General features: G+C 40.7%; 2 protein-coding genes and 1 long non-coding RNA gene across 5 annotated transcripts in view; 1 reads left to right on the top strand and 2 right to left on the bottom strand.

Annotated features, from left to right (window-relative positions):
- The window catches only part of slc6a2 (solute carrier family 6 member 2), a 28,353-nt gene extending 27,123 nt beyond the window's left edge, over positions 1-1,230 (bottom strand). The window contains exons 1-2 of one of the 3 annotated variants that reach the window (XM_069690440.1): positions 1,131-1,230; positions 240-738 (exon numbers count right to left, since the gene is read on the bottom strand). In XM_069690440.1, coding sequence (XP_069546541.1) covers positions 240-531 — 292 coding nt within the window. In that variant the 5' untranslated portion in view covers positions 532-738; positions 1,131-1,230. The remainder of the gene's footprint in view (positions 1-239; positions 739-1,130) is intronic. The other 2 variants (XM_069690439.1, XM_069690441.1) reach the window with 2 other exon arrangements.
- LOC138616265 (uncharacterized) overlaps positions 1-18,760 on the top strand; it is a 244,587-nt gene that overhangs the window by 104,585 nt on the left and 121,242 nt on the right. The window lies entirely within an intron of this gene.
- lpcat2 (lysophosphatidylcholine acyltransferase 2) lies at positions 7,935-18,467 on the bottom strand. The gene is made up of 14 exons (XM_069690415.1): positions 18,175-18,467; positions 17,652-17,794; positions 14,747-14,964; positions 13,884-13,996; positions 13,171-13,231; positions 12,668-12,726; positions 12,260-12,294; positions 11,990-12,044; positions 11,594-11,676; positions 11,032-11,157; positions 10,763-10,916; positions 10,265-10,363; positions 9,346-9,487; positions 7,935-9,176 (listed from the first exon to the last, which is right to left on the bottom strand). Exons 1-14 carry the CDS (start codon positions 18,283-18,285, stop codon positions 8,998-9,000), a joined length of 1,578 nt encoding a protein of 525 aa, XP_069546516.1. The 5' UTR covers positions 18,286-18,467; the 3' UTR covers positions 7,935-8,997.

The following is an 18,760-nucleotide window of genomic DNA, read 5'->3' as shown; positions in this document are numbered from 1 at the left end:
TGAAATATTTTAAAGTAAAAATAGTAACACGTTGACACCTGACAGCAAATGAAAGAACAAAAAAATATCATAATTTCACTTTATAGGGTACTTAACGTGATTTTCAGTGTGCTACTACTTATATTTGTATCCTTACTAAAAGCATTTAATAGCAGAACCTGACGGTAAGTGTGGTGAACCCTTCTATATTTTAAAACATCTGTTTACACACATTAATCAATCAGAAACAGATAACTCACCTCCTCCATTTTTGTAGCACAAGTAAGGAAATCTCCAAACATTGGCCAGGTCCACCGCAAAGCCGATGACCGATAAGAGAAAGTCTATTTTCTTGCCCCAAGTTTCTCGCTCGTCCTCGGATCCGGGCGGACCTGCGCAGTGACCAGGGGTGGGAATGATGGAGGAACTGGTGTACTGGACTCCATTCTGGTCCTTCACCAGTATCAGTTCTACCTCTTTTTTCTCCACATTGCACTGTTTCAGCGGGGCCACCGACGAGAGCTTGTGTTCTGGCAGAACCTGGATATTCATCTTCTCTGCGGTGCGTACGAAGCCCACGCCGGCGCGGTGCTCTCACGGCACCCTGCGGGTTCTGGCGGAGCTGATGTTCTGAGTCGGTTCGCTTGGATCAAGACCGCTATCCCGCCGACAAAACCCGGATAAGCAAGTGTTCTCCGCCGAAACAAGAGATGACGCCTCCGCGTACATGGGCTGAAGAGGACGGCAGAGAAACAGATTCTGGAGAGGTTTGGTGTTTGTGCGTAAAGTTCCAGCACGGTTACGCACGGCGGGGAATACAGATTAGGACAGCAAAACTATAATTGGTGACATTATTCTTCCTATAGCAGCCATACCTAATGTTTGTGTGCTACTAATACAAGAAAATAATTAAGATTAAACATCGTATCTGTAGTCTGATGCACAGCAAGAGCAGGTGTCAAGTGAAAGATACTTTAGAGCAAATTCCTCTCTAGGTCACCACGCGCACTGAGCGCATTGTGCGCTGAAAAATCTACTCAATAAACAATTAGTTAAAACATTACACATAAGGATACTGAGAAATATAAACAGTTGTTTCAATAATTCACCGTTACTAAAGCAATTGAAAGCTCTGGGATGAAAAGGCTTACCGACGTACTTGGTAAAGCTAGGGACACCTCTCCATGACCCGATGCTGCTGTTGTCCAGATGCAACTGAGAGAAGACTGCCCATTCTGAAGGAACTTTAAGACTCGCCTTCTCCAACAGAGACGATATAAAATGCGAGCTTTTAAATTGGTTTCCGCTCTCTCTTCCACGTGATATTTTATAATTGAGCGCTTTCTCTCCAGTTTGATGTCAACTTGGCATGGTGGCTTTTTTGTCTGAGCTCAAGTTCCCATAAACTTACACACCTACGTCTGACTGTAAAGTGGTATTAGGAGTAATCCACGTGGAGTCGAACACAATGGAAGACTCACCTCTTCAATAAATCAAATATGTTGCTCAGAAAACTTCAACTTGTTTAAACGTGTTTATTTGACAAAGAAGTTTTGCACTTCAAGACCAATGTAAGAAGAAAGATCCGCTATTTTAGTGTTTTGGTGCTTGCATTTAACATTGTAAAAGTGATATGGGATCACTTTACTTTCAGCTTCCTACAGCACTTGAATCTAACATAGAACAAAAGTTTTTAATGTTTTGATTTGGACTTTATCTGTTTCTTCTCTCCACTAAACAGATTGAATTACAGTTTTCTAAGAAGCCGTAAAAGCATTGTGTTCCATGTGTAATTCAATTCTGCAGCAGCTTTTGCCAGGGGCAATGATTTCTATTAGATATGGTTGATCAGTTCATCCCATTAAAGTCAATGAATGTCCTCTTTGCTCTCCAGTGCTTGTTTTATAAAACCCTAATAGGGCTGGTTTTGGGCATTTTGTTTGTGAAGATTGAATAACTGCGGTGATGGTAAAGCAAAGGACCAGGTAACAAGGAAGGATTATGTGTTATTACTGTTGTTTTCTCCTGAATTACTTCTATTCTTTTGCATTATCAGGTATATTTGAATATGGAAAGACTTACTAAACGGTTTGTGTCGTGTTAGTATCATGATTGTGTATGGTGGGGAGTGCTTCTTTTCTGAGTAGGTAGTTGTGTTTTGTTGTACATTCAACAAGTGGGCTACTTGAACTTAAGGTGAGGTACAGTAGCATATACCAGTTAATGGAGCATATTACAGAGCAGGTTACATATTGAGAATGGAAACTTACAAGTAGGAACTGGACTCATAAATTACATCACCCATGATCATGTTGGATCCCTCACTCAATTCTTGAGACCTCCCTTTCCTCTCTTTCTTAACGTTCGTGGCTCTCCTGTATCGACCTTATGAGAAGCTAATGAAAGAAGACGCAGCCTCTCTGCAGCCCTAATATGACCCTCTGGATTTAACCTGAGCATTTGGTTGAGGTCATCTCAGCAAAGATCTGTCTTTTCGCCTTGTCTGTAAAGGTGCACAAACATGCACTGCTACTTCTTTACATTGCCGTACGCACATTTGCACACACTACATCACGACGATAGCAGTTTCAGTCCCTGTAATGGCTTCATTATAAAAAGTGGCTCAGCTTCACAGTGCAAATCAGAATGGTTTACAACACAACTTTGACTTGCCAGATTCCTCTTTAAATTTGTGAGCCAGGGTTTTAAATCTGGAAAATGATCATTGATACTCTGACTTTAAGGACCGTTGTCCACACAAGTGTTATTTCTTATTGTTGTCATTCATCAGACTTATAGTAGCACCATTACTACATGGCAAACAGGTCATGGAATTAGCACAGAGTGAGTTTTGTTTTGTTCTGCACCCCATTAAAGCTCTCTGGTTTAAATCTCTCCAGGCAGGAGTGTCATTAAGCTTCTCCCTTTGGGCTTTACTGCAAAGGTGTAAGTAGCTCAGCAATGTTAAGTTGTTTTCTCTACATGACATATACATTCAGTGTGAAAAATAGCAGAGGCCCATTTTTCTCAGCCACACACAGCTCATCTGGGAAATGGGGCTAATATTACCAAAAGAAGGCCAGTAAAGTGAGCTCCTTTGCTCCAGCCAGCATCTACACTCAAAAACACTTATGTAGGAATGTGGTGCCATTGTCCTGCGAATGTTTAAAATAACAATTAGGGTCTTTTTAAGCTGTCTCCATCGTCTATATATCAAAGAGTTTTATCTTCAAATCCTTTCAATCGCCAAGCAACTGGTGAATGAAGAACACAATAGGGGGTACGCGCAAGGTCAGTTTGAATAGTGGGTAGTAATTAAGGTGTACAAAAAGGGAGGCCTGACAGCATGAGGATTGGCTTGATTGTTGTTTGAACTGAGTGCCTGAAAAAAGAGGGTGTGCGTGATCGTCAAAGAAAAATTCAGATTAAAGTCAGACTATATGTACAGTACAACAATAGGAGACAAATTTGAGTTTCCATACCCTCATTTCTACTTTTGTTATGGAACTGTTGCATCAGGCAGTGGTGAGCAGTCATTCAATGTAACACACCATAGTTTTCCTCACTTGATTCCCAGAAGTAAAATGAGAAACTTTAGTTACAGTGATTGAATATGTTTTTTTTGTCCTTGTCTCGTGAAGTGTATAGTGATGAGTTTGAGCTTGTTTGGAAACTATAAACACCTTCACACCTTATTTGGCCAGTCTCGCTGACAAGTAAAAGACAAATGTCTTTTCCACAACCTCATGTTGACCCATTCTCCAGAATTATACAGGAAAAGTTGTTGCCCGTCATCCAAAAATCCATCATGAAAAGAATCAAACGCAGCGATGTGAAACACCAAAAACAGAGAGCGAGGAAACAAACCTGGGCTGCAGATTCTGGTGCAGATACCGGCGCTGATCGACTGATGTTTCATACGGTTCCTTAAACCTTGCCCTCACCAGGACCTGCACTGTTTCTATAAACCATCACACAGGAAATGAGAAACAATCACTTTCCTGATAGAATAATAGGAGAGAGAAAATCAACAAGGTGTCATCTGGTGTGATAAGGAAACGTAACAATGAGGTCTGGAGGAACTCCCCGAAGAGCAGAAAGAGACGGGCTTCTAGGTTCAAGCCCACACGACTTGGTGGTGCAAAATGTGGGTGTGTGCCGGTGAAGGTTTGAATAATAATACAAACCTCTAAAAACCCACACCATTTTAGTGTGCATAGAATTAAACACCTCTCAAAATTAAATGCTTTCTTTGCACAGAGCAACTGGATTAAAGCTATATCAGCTCTGAGATCGATCAAATTATAAATTTAATCTTTACAAACGTATGTCATGCTGCCAAGCATTGTTATTTTTAATGTAAATTATTCTCGACATCCCCACACTGATCAAATACCCATTATGGCATGCTGAATTAAAAGTAAATATACATATAGAATAATGAACAAAACATTTACAATATTTCCATAGCATGATTGATGCAGCCATGGCTCAGATCTTACAGCCTTTACATTCAATGCATTATTTCAGACGTGTGAGCTAAAGGAGTGCAGGCCCTTTACTGTACTTAATGTTTCTTTGCTATACTTAGAAGTTCTATCCAGCAACGTTCTGTCCTTCTCTAACCTGCAAGCTAATGTTTCAAGGATATTGTGCTGCCTTTTTGAAACCATATATTCATGTTAGTCACGCAGAACAAAGGAGGGGTCACAGGAGTGTATATACACACACCCAGGTATCCTGTTGTTATAGACAGGAAAGTCGATTATATAAGACCACCGAGTTAAAATAACTTTTATTTCTTCCTCTTCCGTAACTTTCCCAAAACATCTTTGCACTAAAGAAGCTCAATCTCTTTTCACTTTTAAAAGAATCAGTTTAATTACTGTACTGACAGTGAATCAGTATGTTCTGTTGTATTTTTGTAGCCACACAGGTAAAACTTTGACTTGGATTTGTCTATATGCAGTATACTGTATTTGTAGACAGGCTTCAAATTGGGGTAAAGGTCTGACTATGAGGTGTCCCTCCTGGCTAATTTCTCGTGAATGTTGTCCTTGTTACACAACCCCAACAACATAAATGTTTCCATAGATATATTGTTATATTTACATATATATTGTATTGCGGTATTTATTTATGTGCAGTGGTTAGCGCCGCCGCCTCACATAAAGAAGGTTCTGGGTTTGAACCTGCTGGCCGAGCGCTGCCTTTCTGTGTGGAGTTTGCCTACTCCTGCTGGGCCTGCGTGAGTGCTTCGGCTTCCTCCCGCAGTCCAAAGGCATGCGTGTTAGGTTAATTAGTTATTCTGAATTGGCTATAAGTGTGCATGTGAACATGAATAAATCTCTGTCTTTCTGTGTTGGCCTTGTGATAGACCAGTGACCTGTCTAAAATGTGTGCTTTACCTCAGTAGTCTTTCCATAAGTATTGTTTGCCATGGTCAACACTTACGGCCCTGTACCCCAGGACGCAACATTTCCCGTTTTGGTCATAAAAATGCACAGCCTCGAGTGGTCACTAATATTTTTGCATGGTTGTCCCACCTTTTCTCCTTTTAGCAAGATACCAGACCCGTTGAATTTTCACACCATCACAAATTTTCATCTTTGACAACAAAATGGCTTTTTTAGGACCTCTCTTGGGCCTGGGGAATATTAAAATGTAGAACATTTTCCTCAGACAAACATGGTCAGCTGGATGAAGTCGCATATGAAATAATAACTAGCCCTCTGGCCTGTCTGTTAAATAATTGCACTTAGTGAAGTCGGCTAATGTTAAAGTTCTTCCAAAACCTCTTGCGACTGTTGAGCAAACTACATAACAATTGAATAGCTTTATACAATTCAGAGAAATTAGAATTTTGTTGACATTTACTGCACAGGAAACATGTTGGCTCATCTTTCTTGTTTTTCGCTGAACTATGCATACATGTTACGTTAAGTGTTGGGACTGGGCGTGCTCACTGTAAATCTAAGGGGGAAGAATCTCATGTTTGGGACAAGGAAAACTTGGAAAATAAGACGGCTGCTTGATGTTTCTTCATAAAATCTTAACATTAATGAGGAAAATTGTGTGGTCTCGTTGCTCTTAGACAAAGTCTGGGTCCCCCCAGGCACTGTCAATGGGAACCCTATTTGTAGCATAGTGATATAAGATGTAAAAATTAGAATATATTAAGGAAGTTGTTAGAATACATTGCACTGTATACAGAGCCTGTCATCACAAATTGATCCGCAAAGTTTGAGAAACAAACGGCACGACTGCATCTCGATTTCCTGAGTGGTACTCAGCCAGGAGTCGTCCTGATTTGGCCTCGCAAAGCTGGACTATACCTGGTTAAATTGAAGCCCATAGTTATGTCACATCAATTTAACAGCGAGGCCTGTCAGTTGTGACCTTTCCTTCCAGCCTGGCACAGTGAGTACCTCGTCCGTATGAGGCCTGTGTCCAGCTTGCCTCCACAAACAGAAGCTGCTCACTCACTCAGGTCCTGAGGAGACCAAATCAGATTACCAGCACGTATCTCCCACAATCTACTGTGACAGGATCGCCCCCCAGGCAGGGATGAAATGGATACAGCAATATACAACAGCCATCCAGGGGAAAGCTGGAAGAGGATGGAGGGGTGTGGAGGCACAGAGGAGAGCAGGGGCTGTGGGTAGAGACGGAGTCACACTGTTGTAAGCGTGGCAACAATGTGATTTAATTGATTCCATGCCATCTCATCAATTTTGATTAAAACGAAATGAGCCTCTGTACGTTTGAAAAGGTTAAAACAAATTGAAAGTGGAAATCACAGCTGGTAATCACAGTTTGTCTAACAGCGGGCTTTTAATGAAGAGACCCGCTCTCCATCATTCATTTCAGCCTCCTCTGCGTACCGAGTGAGACGGCATCTCCTGTGTGTCCCTGTATGTGCGTGAGCACAGTTAGCCATGTTGTATTTAGAGCAGCATACAGTATATTAGCTCCATATTAACACCGTATCCTCTCCTGAGAGCAGTTGAATACACAGTTCAATGAAAAAGGACTCATGGTTACATCACAAGTAAAAGTAAAACCCATGTTTTGACCTAGAAGCAGATAGATACACAATTTGTTATGAAAGGAAGGGTCCTCTTATTCCCCAAGTCTTGAATACCCATTTATTAATTTAATGAGAAATTGTTTCTTTCACACACACAAAAGCTCTATCTGATAATCTCACTCCCATCTAACAGGGAGAACAGGTAGGGTCATAGAAAGGCCAAGTGGAGAAATGGACCACACACAACTAATTGGGCCATTACAGCGCATAAGTCCTGGATAATGACTTTTTGAAAGATATTGCTAAGATTTTCTGCAACAGACAGATTTCTTCAGCTGTTTGTGTTTAAGAAGAAGGTTTAATCTTATGTCCTGCTAGTGTCAAAGTATATGGACGATAAGAGCAATCTTTTATTACTCCTTACTTTCTGTCTTAATATCTGCGTCCTGTAACATTTCCTGTGGCTTCAATGTTTTCTTTGCACAAATAAGGCTCCAGTTCAAAGTATTTTAATCTGAGGAGTTATAGTAAGAGTTGCCAGAAAAAACAAAACATCCATATACACAGAATACCTACATATAGTCTACTATGATTGTCTATACCTTCCTCATTGCTCCAACATTGGGTGGCATATTACATACATATACACACACTTGTGCACTCTTAATCTAATACATGCCTGACCTTGCATCTTACCTAAACCCTATTGTCTAGAGCCCCAACATTGAAGTAAAGAACTGGCTAAATTTACAAATGGTATTAAAACGTCCACAGGTAAAACACACAGAACTGTAATAGGTAACTACTGGCCCCTTGTGGTTGTTTTAGAGAACCAGTGGTACAGCCGTATTATTTTCATTTCACTTAGTATGCCTCATTATACCCAAAGTCTCCTCAGTGATTAATATAAAAACAGAGCAGGAAAAAGTGTTGTATTCTTCTTTTATTTCAAAAAGCAAACTTTGCAGTGTTAACAACAAAGAAAAATAAATCACATAATTGCAATACACCCTGCTAAATAAATAACAATGCCTCTAGTTAAGCTGAAAGCATACCCCGCTGGAATATGCTGTTGTGGAGAAGCTCTGTTGCCTTTTTGCTCACAAATTGCCCTATTTTCAGTGGTTGATTTGCTTTAGTAAATTTAAAGCAGCGCAGACACGCTGCTGTCTCAGCAACAACGATCTTCAGTAGAAATGCAAATAGATACACATGCAAAGCAAACCTCTGGCTAATTATACAGCCGCCTTACAAGGTCTGTGTCCCTGAGCGCTGGAAAAAAGTGTAACGCACAGCATCTATGCTTGTCGTAGACATCGTTTTAATACAGAGTATCTCTGGGTTGGCAGACTGGAAAGATCTTAATAAAGCCTGCAGTACACTAATTATACTGCAACACAAAAGCACAAGGACTCTTTGCTCACATTTAAAAATGTGTTGGTTTGGCAAATTTTCCACTCATTTACAGAAAAACCACAAAGGATAAGGTACGGGAAGCTGTGTTCATTTCAGACCAGGAAAGAGTAAACTCAGGTTACACAGAAACAGCTGAAAACATGACGATCTGAAGACAATATCCAAGTATATCGTAAAATGCTGTCTCTAATATTAGAGCTCTAAAGGTTGCAGGGTTCAGACAGTTAATTAAAACACTGATGAGCGTTCTGACATTTTCACCTATTTGTTTGTTTTTTTTGTTTTCTAAGGGACAAATACCCACACATAAATCTTTACATATGTAAAAAGTCCCAAAACACATTCTTTGTGCAATGACTTGGGAATGTTGATCTTTAAATTCTCTATAAGGCACTAAAAGTTAAAATAGAATCACTCTAAAACCATCGATAAAACTCCAAGCGCCAGACTGGATATGGCTCTGCTCTGGCGATGACTTGAACTTGCTAACTACACAGCAACAACTTGGCAGATGACAACCTTTTGTTTTTCATCTCAGTGCAGTCAAGCAAAGTTCTCGGTCATCTGCAGTCTCAGTCATCTTTTTTGTCAGAGGTGCCGTCTTCCTGGTTTTCCCCTGCGCTGATCTGACCGGTCAATTCCAATTCCCCCGGCCTCGCCTCCTGGATAGCTTGGTACCTCTGAAGCTCCAGGTAAGAGGTGAAGAGCTTTGCGTACTCCGGATGGGTCGTGGCAAAGCCTTGAAATTCACCTGAAGAGTCACAGGCACAGAGAAAAACATCAGGATACAGTTCAGTTTGGGGAATAAGAAGTGAAAGCAAGATTAATGAAATTCCCATCCCACAATGTGCAGGTGAACATACAACAGGAATCTAAAAGACTAAAATTTAGCCTTTGTTTTAAAGGCATAATCTCCTTACTGAAGGTGATGAAACCAGAGGCATCAGCGTCAATCTCCTTGAAGAGCTTGGCCACGTTTAGATCTGACACACCCAGAGCACAGCGCAGCAGAGTGGTGAACTCTTCCCGGGTGATTTTCTCATCCTCATCTGTGTCAAACAGCTGCAGAGAGAGGACAGCAAGTGAGAAATTAATACAAGTATGAAAATGGGTAGGCAGGTGAGAAAATATTACATCAAACTGGGGAAATTATTTTTTTAAAGAAATACTTGGACAGAAAAAAAAGCCTTTTAGATGCATCACATAAATGCAAGAACTGTTTGTCCAAAACTACATCTGACCTTATGGCCAGCAAAATGACTCCATGCTTCTCACAACAGACACACATTGTTAACTTGATATTATCCAAACCTCTCTGAATGCTGCCTCTGTTCTTCCTGCAGTACTGCTGCCACTGACTGTTGTGCACAGACAGTCATAGCCGGGTTGAGTGGTTTAGAAGTACTTTTTTTGGGGGCATTCTACTTATTATTATTATTATTATTATCATATTAATAATTACTCTTACTCATATTTCATTTAAAAAGTAAACACTGCAGATATTCACACAATATTTGTCACAGGTTCTAGTTCTAATACTACAATGAAAGCTGACTAAAGATAGTGATGAAATCCTGGATCCATGATGATATCGGCAGAATATATGCAATGCAATATATTCAGCATAATGTGTGCAAGAAATAACAGTGTGGGATATATGTCTTGCAATCTGTTTCTACAAGAAGTCCTAAAAAGTGCTGGTTTGGGTGAGCTACTAAAGTGGAGACCAATACATTTCTGTTTATTTGTATACAGTTGACACTAAAATAGGTTTCTGCATAGTATTCGGCTCCTAGTAAGAGAACATCAGTGTCACAGTGTTGTTTATTACCGTCTTACCTGGAAAGCCATCTGTAGAACATCTTCGGTGTTAGCAGGCCGACACAGGATGGTCACACCGATGACGTACTCTCTAAAGTCAATGGTGCCATCTCCGTTCTAGACAGGGTCAAAAACACAGCAATACAAATATGTGTCACTTAATGCACAGATTATTATGAATGATAGCAGTTTATTTTTTATGGTGCAAGCTGATGTTGAATGCTGATAATCTTTGCATTATTGTTATCTTGGATTCATGTCAGTAATACAGTGTCATTTCATTTCTTGACTACCACTATAGCTTTTTGACAGACTTCATGTGATATAAAATTTATATGATATAAAAAAAACATGACTTTATTATTTTAAATGGGTATTCTTAGCAATATTTTTTTGTAACTAGTGGCGTGTTGTAAAACAAGAGGAAGTTCACTATTTTACTGGTCATTCACAATAGTATTAATCAGTATTCCAAATCGATTAAGTAACCAAATATTTGATGTAAAGGTCTCTTACCCTGTCAAACAGTGCAAACAGCTCCTGCAGGACTGGGTTGACAGGAAGCTTCAGGAATGTGGCAAACTCCTCAATGGTTATGCGCCCTCCTTTACAGGAGCTGGCCATGGCTGCGAAACCTTCCAGCTCCTTCCTCAGATTGTCCCACTTCAGACTAAGGGAGCAGGTGTATGCCACAATCAACAACAACAACAAATGTTCTAGCTCTGTCAGTGTTAACTTCCCTGCTTTGTTATGCCTTAAAGTGCATTAAAGTGAGATGTTCTTACTTGAGTTTACGACTAATTTTGGTGAACTCCACCAGGCCAGCCTCCATCGGAAGTGTTAGCTCCCCAGCTGAGATCATCAGGCGGCAGTCTTCATATGTGTGGTCTGTCACTGGAACTCCCAAAGCACTGAAAGCAAAGGGTTTGCATATATAGTGGTCAGTGAAGAGCGAGAAGGAGCAGGCCAGGAAGACATGCAAAGATCAGAGCGATCAGTGCAATGCAGGAACCAAACCTAATGCACCCTAATGTAGAACTGACAGAAAAAAAATGCACAACTGATTCAATTTAAACAGTTGCCATCATATTAAACTGCACAATATCCACCCCTTATATCTTATTACATTTTCTTATCAACTTACATGCACCCAATACGTGTTTAACATTGTTGTTATTACTTGGATAAACCTATGCTTTTGCTTTTCTACTGCACTTTATGAACTCGAGCAATTCACAGGGGAATGTGCACTGTAAATGCATCTAAAAAACACCTTCCAACAACAAGGCAACCCCGACGTGCTTTACATAACAGGACCTAACAGGCATTAGACCACTCAACACCTACTGAGCCATAGTTTCTCGCACTCTGCTGGCAAAAAGAGGCGGGCTTTTCTTCTCCTCCTCTGTGGGAATATACGGCGGCAGGAACTGGAAACAGAACAAACAGATAAAAAAGGTCACAAGGAAGGTCAAACTGAAAGTAAAACGCCTAAACCTCTGCATGGAAGCCAAATCCCCTCCTGCAGAAAACACGCCTCAGCCTGAGTACAGCATAAGTCAACAACATACTACCAGAAAAACTGCCCAAACAATGCCACCAAATTAAGTTTCTTTACGTCTAAAGTTTTCATTAAATTAATATTGTGCAATATAATGAACAGTTCATATAAGAACTAAAACTTTATATTACCTGACTACACTATATTAGGAAGCACATCAAGTGAATGCGAATGCGTGTTACCTCTATCTCTACTGTGGTGTAGAGCTGGCACAGTGTTAGAAGCAGCAGCGTCCTCCTGCACATAACACAAGTAGGGCAGTCTGTTTTTTCATTCATTCATTCATTAATGTCAAAATGTGCTATAAGCTAGTAATGCTACTGTTGTTGTGTTATAATAGTGTTAACTGTTTTAAAAAAAAAGTACGCTGAGACTGCTTTCATAAAACATGCAGACTATCGGAGAAACATCAAAAATAACTCAACAGGCACAACTGTATGAAGCTCACTCACGAACTGAAACCCTGCCAAGTCCAAGTCACTGTATCCTGGAGAAAAAGAAGAGGGGGGCAATGTACAGATTCATAAAACATTAACACCAGGATAGGATGGTTTATACATTAGATAGAAGCTGAGCTTCTAATGTTGCTATCGCCCAGCCTTTGTGACAGCTTAACTCAAGAACTGAAATAAGGCAAATATACGAAGATAAAAACCTGCACTCAAAAGCTGTTCAGGCTTGGTACCCTGACAATCCAATGCATTTGCCTCAGATGGAAGTAAACTATTAGCTGGTTAAGTGTGTATCTGCCTCTTTATATCTTCTGCGCAAACAAGCAAGTACACTGTGGCATCTACTTTATGGCTCTCAAAATGTGAGGAAAAATATATTTAAGCTGTTTTACAATCGCAGACAGTCACCATTGTGTTGGGATATTTCATAAGCACAGGCTGCACAGGGACCCCGGGGATAAAGGCACCTAGAGGTGGGTGGGAAACAGGCATTATGAACAAAAATAAATAATATATATGTATATATATATATATATATATATATATATATTTATATATATTTAGAATCTGTGGCTACAAATGCATGAAAGCTAAATAGCTGCAAGACTATGACTTGAACTATACTGACCATCCCCTTATTCCCACTGTACTGAGTTGCCAACCAGTTAATGCACAAACCACATAATGAATGAATGAAGCAAGGCAGCATTGAGTGATGTGTGGCCTTGTCTGCTCAGTGGATTGGATTTATGCGAAGAGCAAATGATAGATGTGCTTTAAGCAGCACATGGAACTGTTAAATAGCTGTTTTGTATTTCTGTTTTCTTTTTCAATGTATTTAGCATGTTATGTTGCAAAAGAGAAAAACCTACTCGGATTTAATTACATGAAATATAAATTTGATATCTTACCTTGTTTGAAAGTGATAAGACATGAGCGATTTGTACATGTGCCCTCTGGAAATATCAGAACCTGAGGAACAAACAATCATTACTATATGTTAAAATTATGTGTTCTATCATTTTTGATCAAGTAGGCAATGTTTTGCAGCTGATGCTTATAATATGCAAATGTCAGTCAACAGTGTACACACTTTTTTTTTTCTCAAATGGCGTAAAAACAGAACCGGATTTATACAGCGCGGTCCTCCAAAACTGCCAAAAGAAACTGTGAAGCCACACCAACATCCAGCTTTGCTGCTTGTGAGGTTTCTTATCTGACAAGCTTGTTTTCTCTGAAGCTCTAATTCACCACAGGGGTGTACTACGAAGCGAGATTAGTGGGTGATTGAGGTATGTTGAGACTAAAGACAGTGTTGTCAGTGTCACGAAGGTGGCTAGATCACCATGGTAATTTATGCTGCAAACTTAACCTGATCCAGAGCAGGTTATGCTGGAGACATCAGATCAAAACGTAAGAAAGTACCGCCCACTGACCAATCGGAGAAGATCCAGTGGAGCTCGCTGCACGAAGTAAGACGGTCCTCTGCGGGGGGCAGAGTGTTCAGAGACCGTCATGGCACGATGGAAAGCCTGGGTATGTTCAACTTGCTTCGTAGTACACCCACTCAAGTTAATATTGAGGCGCTTTTTGCTTGGGGATGTTTGGTTGCTTTGTGACAGACCTGTGGCCAGTGGCCTCCTGATTTGGCTCTGCTGTCAATCTCTTGGATTGTGTTCTTCCTGGAGTCCGGGTCCTTTCTGGACACCAGCACTGGCTGGAGACAGCGCACAAACCCTGCCGAGAGGACAGAACACAAACATCAACACACACACATGTAGAGGAGGAAAATAGTTAGTTTCCTGTCATATAATTCACTGATTATTTCATGTGCAGGCCTCGATTTATTGCACTGTTTTCTGAGCATTAAATATGGCAGGGCCGTTTGATTAAACAGTCACTTAGTGTGACTGCTTCATGATATTACTGATATCACCATGTGATAGATGTGACAGTTACTAAATGAAACAAGCTCGGTGGCGTCACTACTATCAAAAAGATGGATGGAAAACTTCTTATTTATCAGGTCCGTAGCACATGTTTACTCCATGAGGAACATTTGTAAATATTAGTTATGATAACAAGTGGTTATTTAAATGACATCTCCAAAGTATTGAACTGAACCTACTACTGTTCAAGAAGCAAAACATAATGACTTCCCATTACTTACATTACAAGCCCCTCTACAAGTGAACACACTCTCACAAAGGGTGTGAAATTTATTCAGACAGCTGACAGACATAAACTGCATGACAAACAGGTTTCATACTTCACCCTAACACACACACACACACACACACACACACACACACACACACACACACACACACACACACACACACACACACACACACTCACTCACTCACTCACTCACTCACTCACTCACACTCACACAGTGGTAGTTTTTAGCACAAGGAAGGTTTCCTCAAACACACATTCTCCTACTTCCCTGTCTTGAAACAAAAATGCAAGTAAAAAGCATCTCACTGCCAAAGATGGGTGTAGCCAGGTTCTCGACACGGGAGACGGTGGAGGGCAGGCCTGCTACAATGCACACAATCCCATCGAAAAAGGTGGAGTGGGGGGCCACAGCCAGGATGGGGGCCTCACTGCTGCTGACCTGCCTCCCCTTCACCACCACTCTGAAGCCCATGCAGAAGTAGTAAGCCCTCCCCAAGGCACCCATCACCCTTCGACACATAAATCTGCAGATGACAAACATGTTTTGGGATTACTGAACTTTAGAGAGAAATTCTGTGAAAAGGAAAAATAAATGTATATCTTTGAGCGGTGCTTGATATGAATTAAGTCCGAAATTATTTTATTCTTTCCTCAGATATTTAAATTCGAGTGATCCAGTACTTTTACAGCTTGTTTATTTAGACTGTTAACCACGTCAGTGTTTTAGCAACAGGAAGCGTTGCAACATTTTGTACTTTTTTTTTTTTTTTAACCCTAAAATTGAAAAGCATGCTCCGCCAGTTACTTCATCAGATTCTGTAGAAAAAGTAGGATGTCGAAAGTGCAGACTGAAACACTGTGACAAAATGATGGAAGCTAATGTGGATCTTTAAAAACCTGTCCAGAGAATACAAACCAATGAATATTTAAAGCTGCATGAGTCCTTCTGCTCAACTGGGCGGGAAGCTTAATGCAGTGTAATGCGGGTTTTGGAGAATAGAAGCTTAAACTTATCAGTTGGTGAAGTTATTATGGCTAACATGTGACCTCCTTCATTATTCAGAGAGCACAGAGCAACATGCTCACTAACAACATATACCGGTCTTCAGACCTCGGTTTGATCGAACAAATGTCACTTACTTTGCCTTTGCGCCAACTGGAAGCCCACTATACTTTACAGCTTGTGAGCTGAGAGTTGATGAGAGCTGATGGGGCTTTACGCATACTAATACTGCAAACAAAACAACAACCAGTGCAGAGTGGTTGAAAAACATGTAGGTCTACAAAGTTGGGTGTTGATTCTCAGTACAATGTGTATTGTATGTTTGATATACAATACAAACTGAGCTGAACTGACAATCGATTATAGCTGATTAGCATTAGGCTATGCTTCTCTGGAGTCCAAGAACACATTATTAACCTGTAGTGGCATCAACATAACTTCATTTTATTACAAGTTAAACATTTCTGCACACATTGCTCCACTTTAATTTAGCCAGCTTGCTACTTTTCTGAACGCGGCTCTATATCCATGTTAAAGTGTAGTAAGGTGGCTTGCTAACAGTGTGCTCACATACCAAGGCCATTCAATTTATGCTTTCTGGCTGGTAGGTTGTCCTTTTGGATGAATGTTATTCTGTTAACTCTGTTTCATGAACCTCAACAGTGAGTCAGCTGGCAGCATCTTGATCATTGATTTATCAGACTGAAGGGTGAACAGTGCTCTTTTAGGATTTGGAAAAAAACAAACCATTTGGGAGTGTACAAGCTTGCAACACCACATATTTGAAGGTATTTATCATGTTTCCTCTTTCTTAATCTTCCTTCATTCCCTCTTACTTAAACACCGCTTCAGGGTTTTTAGGGCGTGGCACAGTTTGTGTACGTATTCAGGGAAGCGCGACGATCTTCTGTGTGTGGTCGATTGTGATGGGACGATCTGGGCTAAAATCTCTGGCATGTTTGTTTGTTTTGTTGTTGTTTTTTTTGTCCCAGTCCAGGCCTGACTACAAATATTTCACATTAAGGGAACATATTGGATTCAGTGCTCACATTACAAATAACAAGTGCTGCGATATACATCCTGTCCTCTCATAGTGAAATCTGAAGTCTTGAGAACTTTAACCTTCTTGAAAATATCTGAGCCCGTAAACAGCAAAGCGATACATAGATACATGATGGGGGAAGCTTTTTTCTTGTTCCTGTCAGTCACTCACACCATGTTTGGTCATGATCAGAAGCTGTGGTCTAAGTTCACAAGAAATGTGTGGAAATGTGCTGCAGCAACTATATGCACAGCTAACCCTTTTTAAAATGCTGCCCAGTTTAAATATTACACAACAGACATTACATCTTTTACATGGAATATATTCATTACATGGAAGATTCATGCTAACTACCTTAAAACATTTTTACATACTATATTCACCATCTAAGGATATACATATACTGCCTAACATTTCCACCTCGGGGACGCATTTAATTACTTACATATAGTAATATTGATTATATTAAAGTCTAAATATTACTATTTTACATTAGATTATGAAAAACAGGCCTCGAAAGGGACAAATCAAATTTTCAGTTCCCCTTAAACCCTTGCTAATACCACTGACTATTTCCTTTCTGAGAACTGAGGGGAACTGAGCCTGTGGGGCAGATATGATCTCAGAAAGCATGATTTGGCATGCTGCTGCACATTCTTCAAGTCATGCCAGGCACTATTATTTTGAGAATATGCTGCCTCCGTTCTGTTTTCCTGTCCACTTTATGAAGTCAGAAAACACTCTTGCCACTTTGTGCTTTAGTAAAATGCACTGTTTTAGTAGAGCAACGCAATATATGTTTGTATATATATATATATATAACTTTGTCACAGTGTTTTCAGTCTCTTTGAAAACCTTAAATGTTTGCATGGCGCTGTGGTGGTAGAAAAAAAGGTTACAATCAATGAGGTTTCTCATGTCCTAGCCTGTCCTAGTACATCTACTCAATTTATTTGAGAAAGAAAATGACATAATGTCCAAGAAAAAAAAAAAAAGTGCTTGGTAGTTATTAAGATTTTTAATTATTTCCATTTTCTGAGTGAGTCTGAGTGAATATCCAGTAGGCCATGGCTTTGGATAGCAGTCTGAACTGGAGCCCATGAGGTGTGGGTGGCACTGTGGGAGGTTGTGTTGCAGTGTGGGATGGTGTTTGTATCCATAGTTACCGTCTCCAGCCGGTCATTGGCTCCACTGCTCCTTTCAGTGGATGGTTGAGGGTTATTATGACAGACACTGGCCATGTCACCATCAGAACAAGGGACAGGAGGATGGCACGAATCGGGACCAGGAGGATTCCCAGCAGGACACACTGCGTGGAGAAGGGATACATTCATGCAAGCATCAGAAGTTATAGGCCTATACCACACAGGGGAGGATGCTGTCAGCTGCAGCATGGCCTGCGTTAGTCGTTCGAAATAGCAGAACTATGCAGGAGTGTAGAAATTCACCTCACTGGACAGCTTTCTGGAATGCACACAACGGCTCTCATTGTTTGTGCTGCATATAACGAGGCTTTACAAGCCGATTGTCTCAGCCTCGTTGGAGAAGATTATAGGCCCCTGTTACACAGCAGTCTGTGTGTGTAATCTCACACATCTGAAACACTGTGCGCGCCGTGTGTCCAAAGGCGATGACTATCATTCACTAGGCTGCATTTACGCGATCATTGAACTCAAACACCATACTCACTTTAATTATAGCGGCTTTGGTTAGTTTTGTGTCTTGAACAAACGGGTTGATGACCGCAGGCAGGAGCAGGGATTGTTGCCGCGGCAGGGCGAATACTCGCTGCGGCGGCATTGCAGTCCAGTCAACGAAGAGGCAGGCAAATGTTGTAGCCGAGGCGCCGTTATGTTATCATGTCACTTCCACAACGGGCGGCTTGCTCTCATTTCTCCCCGCGTGAGACGATGTAGAAACGGCGAGCGAGGACACGGACACAGCGGCAGCGGAACCGGACGCGCGTTTAAAGCTCCACCTCCAACGTGGTTGCAGCGGGGGTCAAGTACGATCGGTGGAATTGTGTCGCCTGTCGGCGAATTTGCATCAATTTCTCCATCCTGCGACCCCTCGTTATGGACTGGCTACAAGATATTATTGTGTAAGCAAGTATGCTTCGAAAGAAATATAGGCAAACATGAGAAAAAGAGGTAACATTTTGTTGTCAACTCTTTGTTAAAAAAAAAAAAAAAAAAAAATACCATGCATTAAAAAAACAGAGTAGGCTAATAAGTTCCAAAGATAATAGTGGTAACGCACAATTAAAGCATGTGTT

The sequence above is a fragment of the Brachyistius frenatus genome, unplaced genomic scaffold (genome assembly GCF_029030835.1).
Source record: "Brachyistius frenatus isolate BFR_SWC_R1_liver_20210118 unplaced genomic scaffold, ASM2903083v1 Contig_9, whole genome shotgun sequence".
Classification (NCBI taxonomy): Eukaryota; Metazoa; Chordata; class Actinopteri; family Embiotocidae; genus Brachyistius; species Brachyistius frenatus.
The sequence above is the reverse complement of the archived record's forward strand: the minus strand, read 5'-3'. Positions and strand labels throughout refer to the sequence as shown.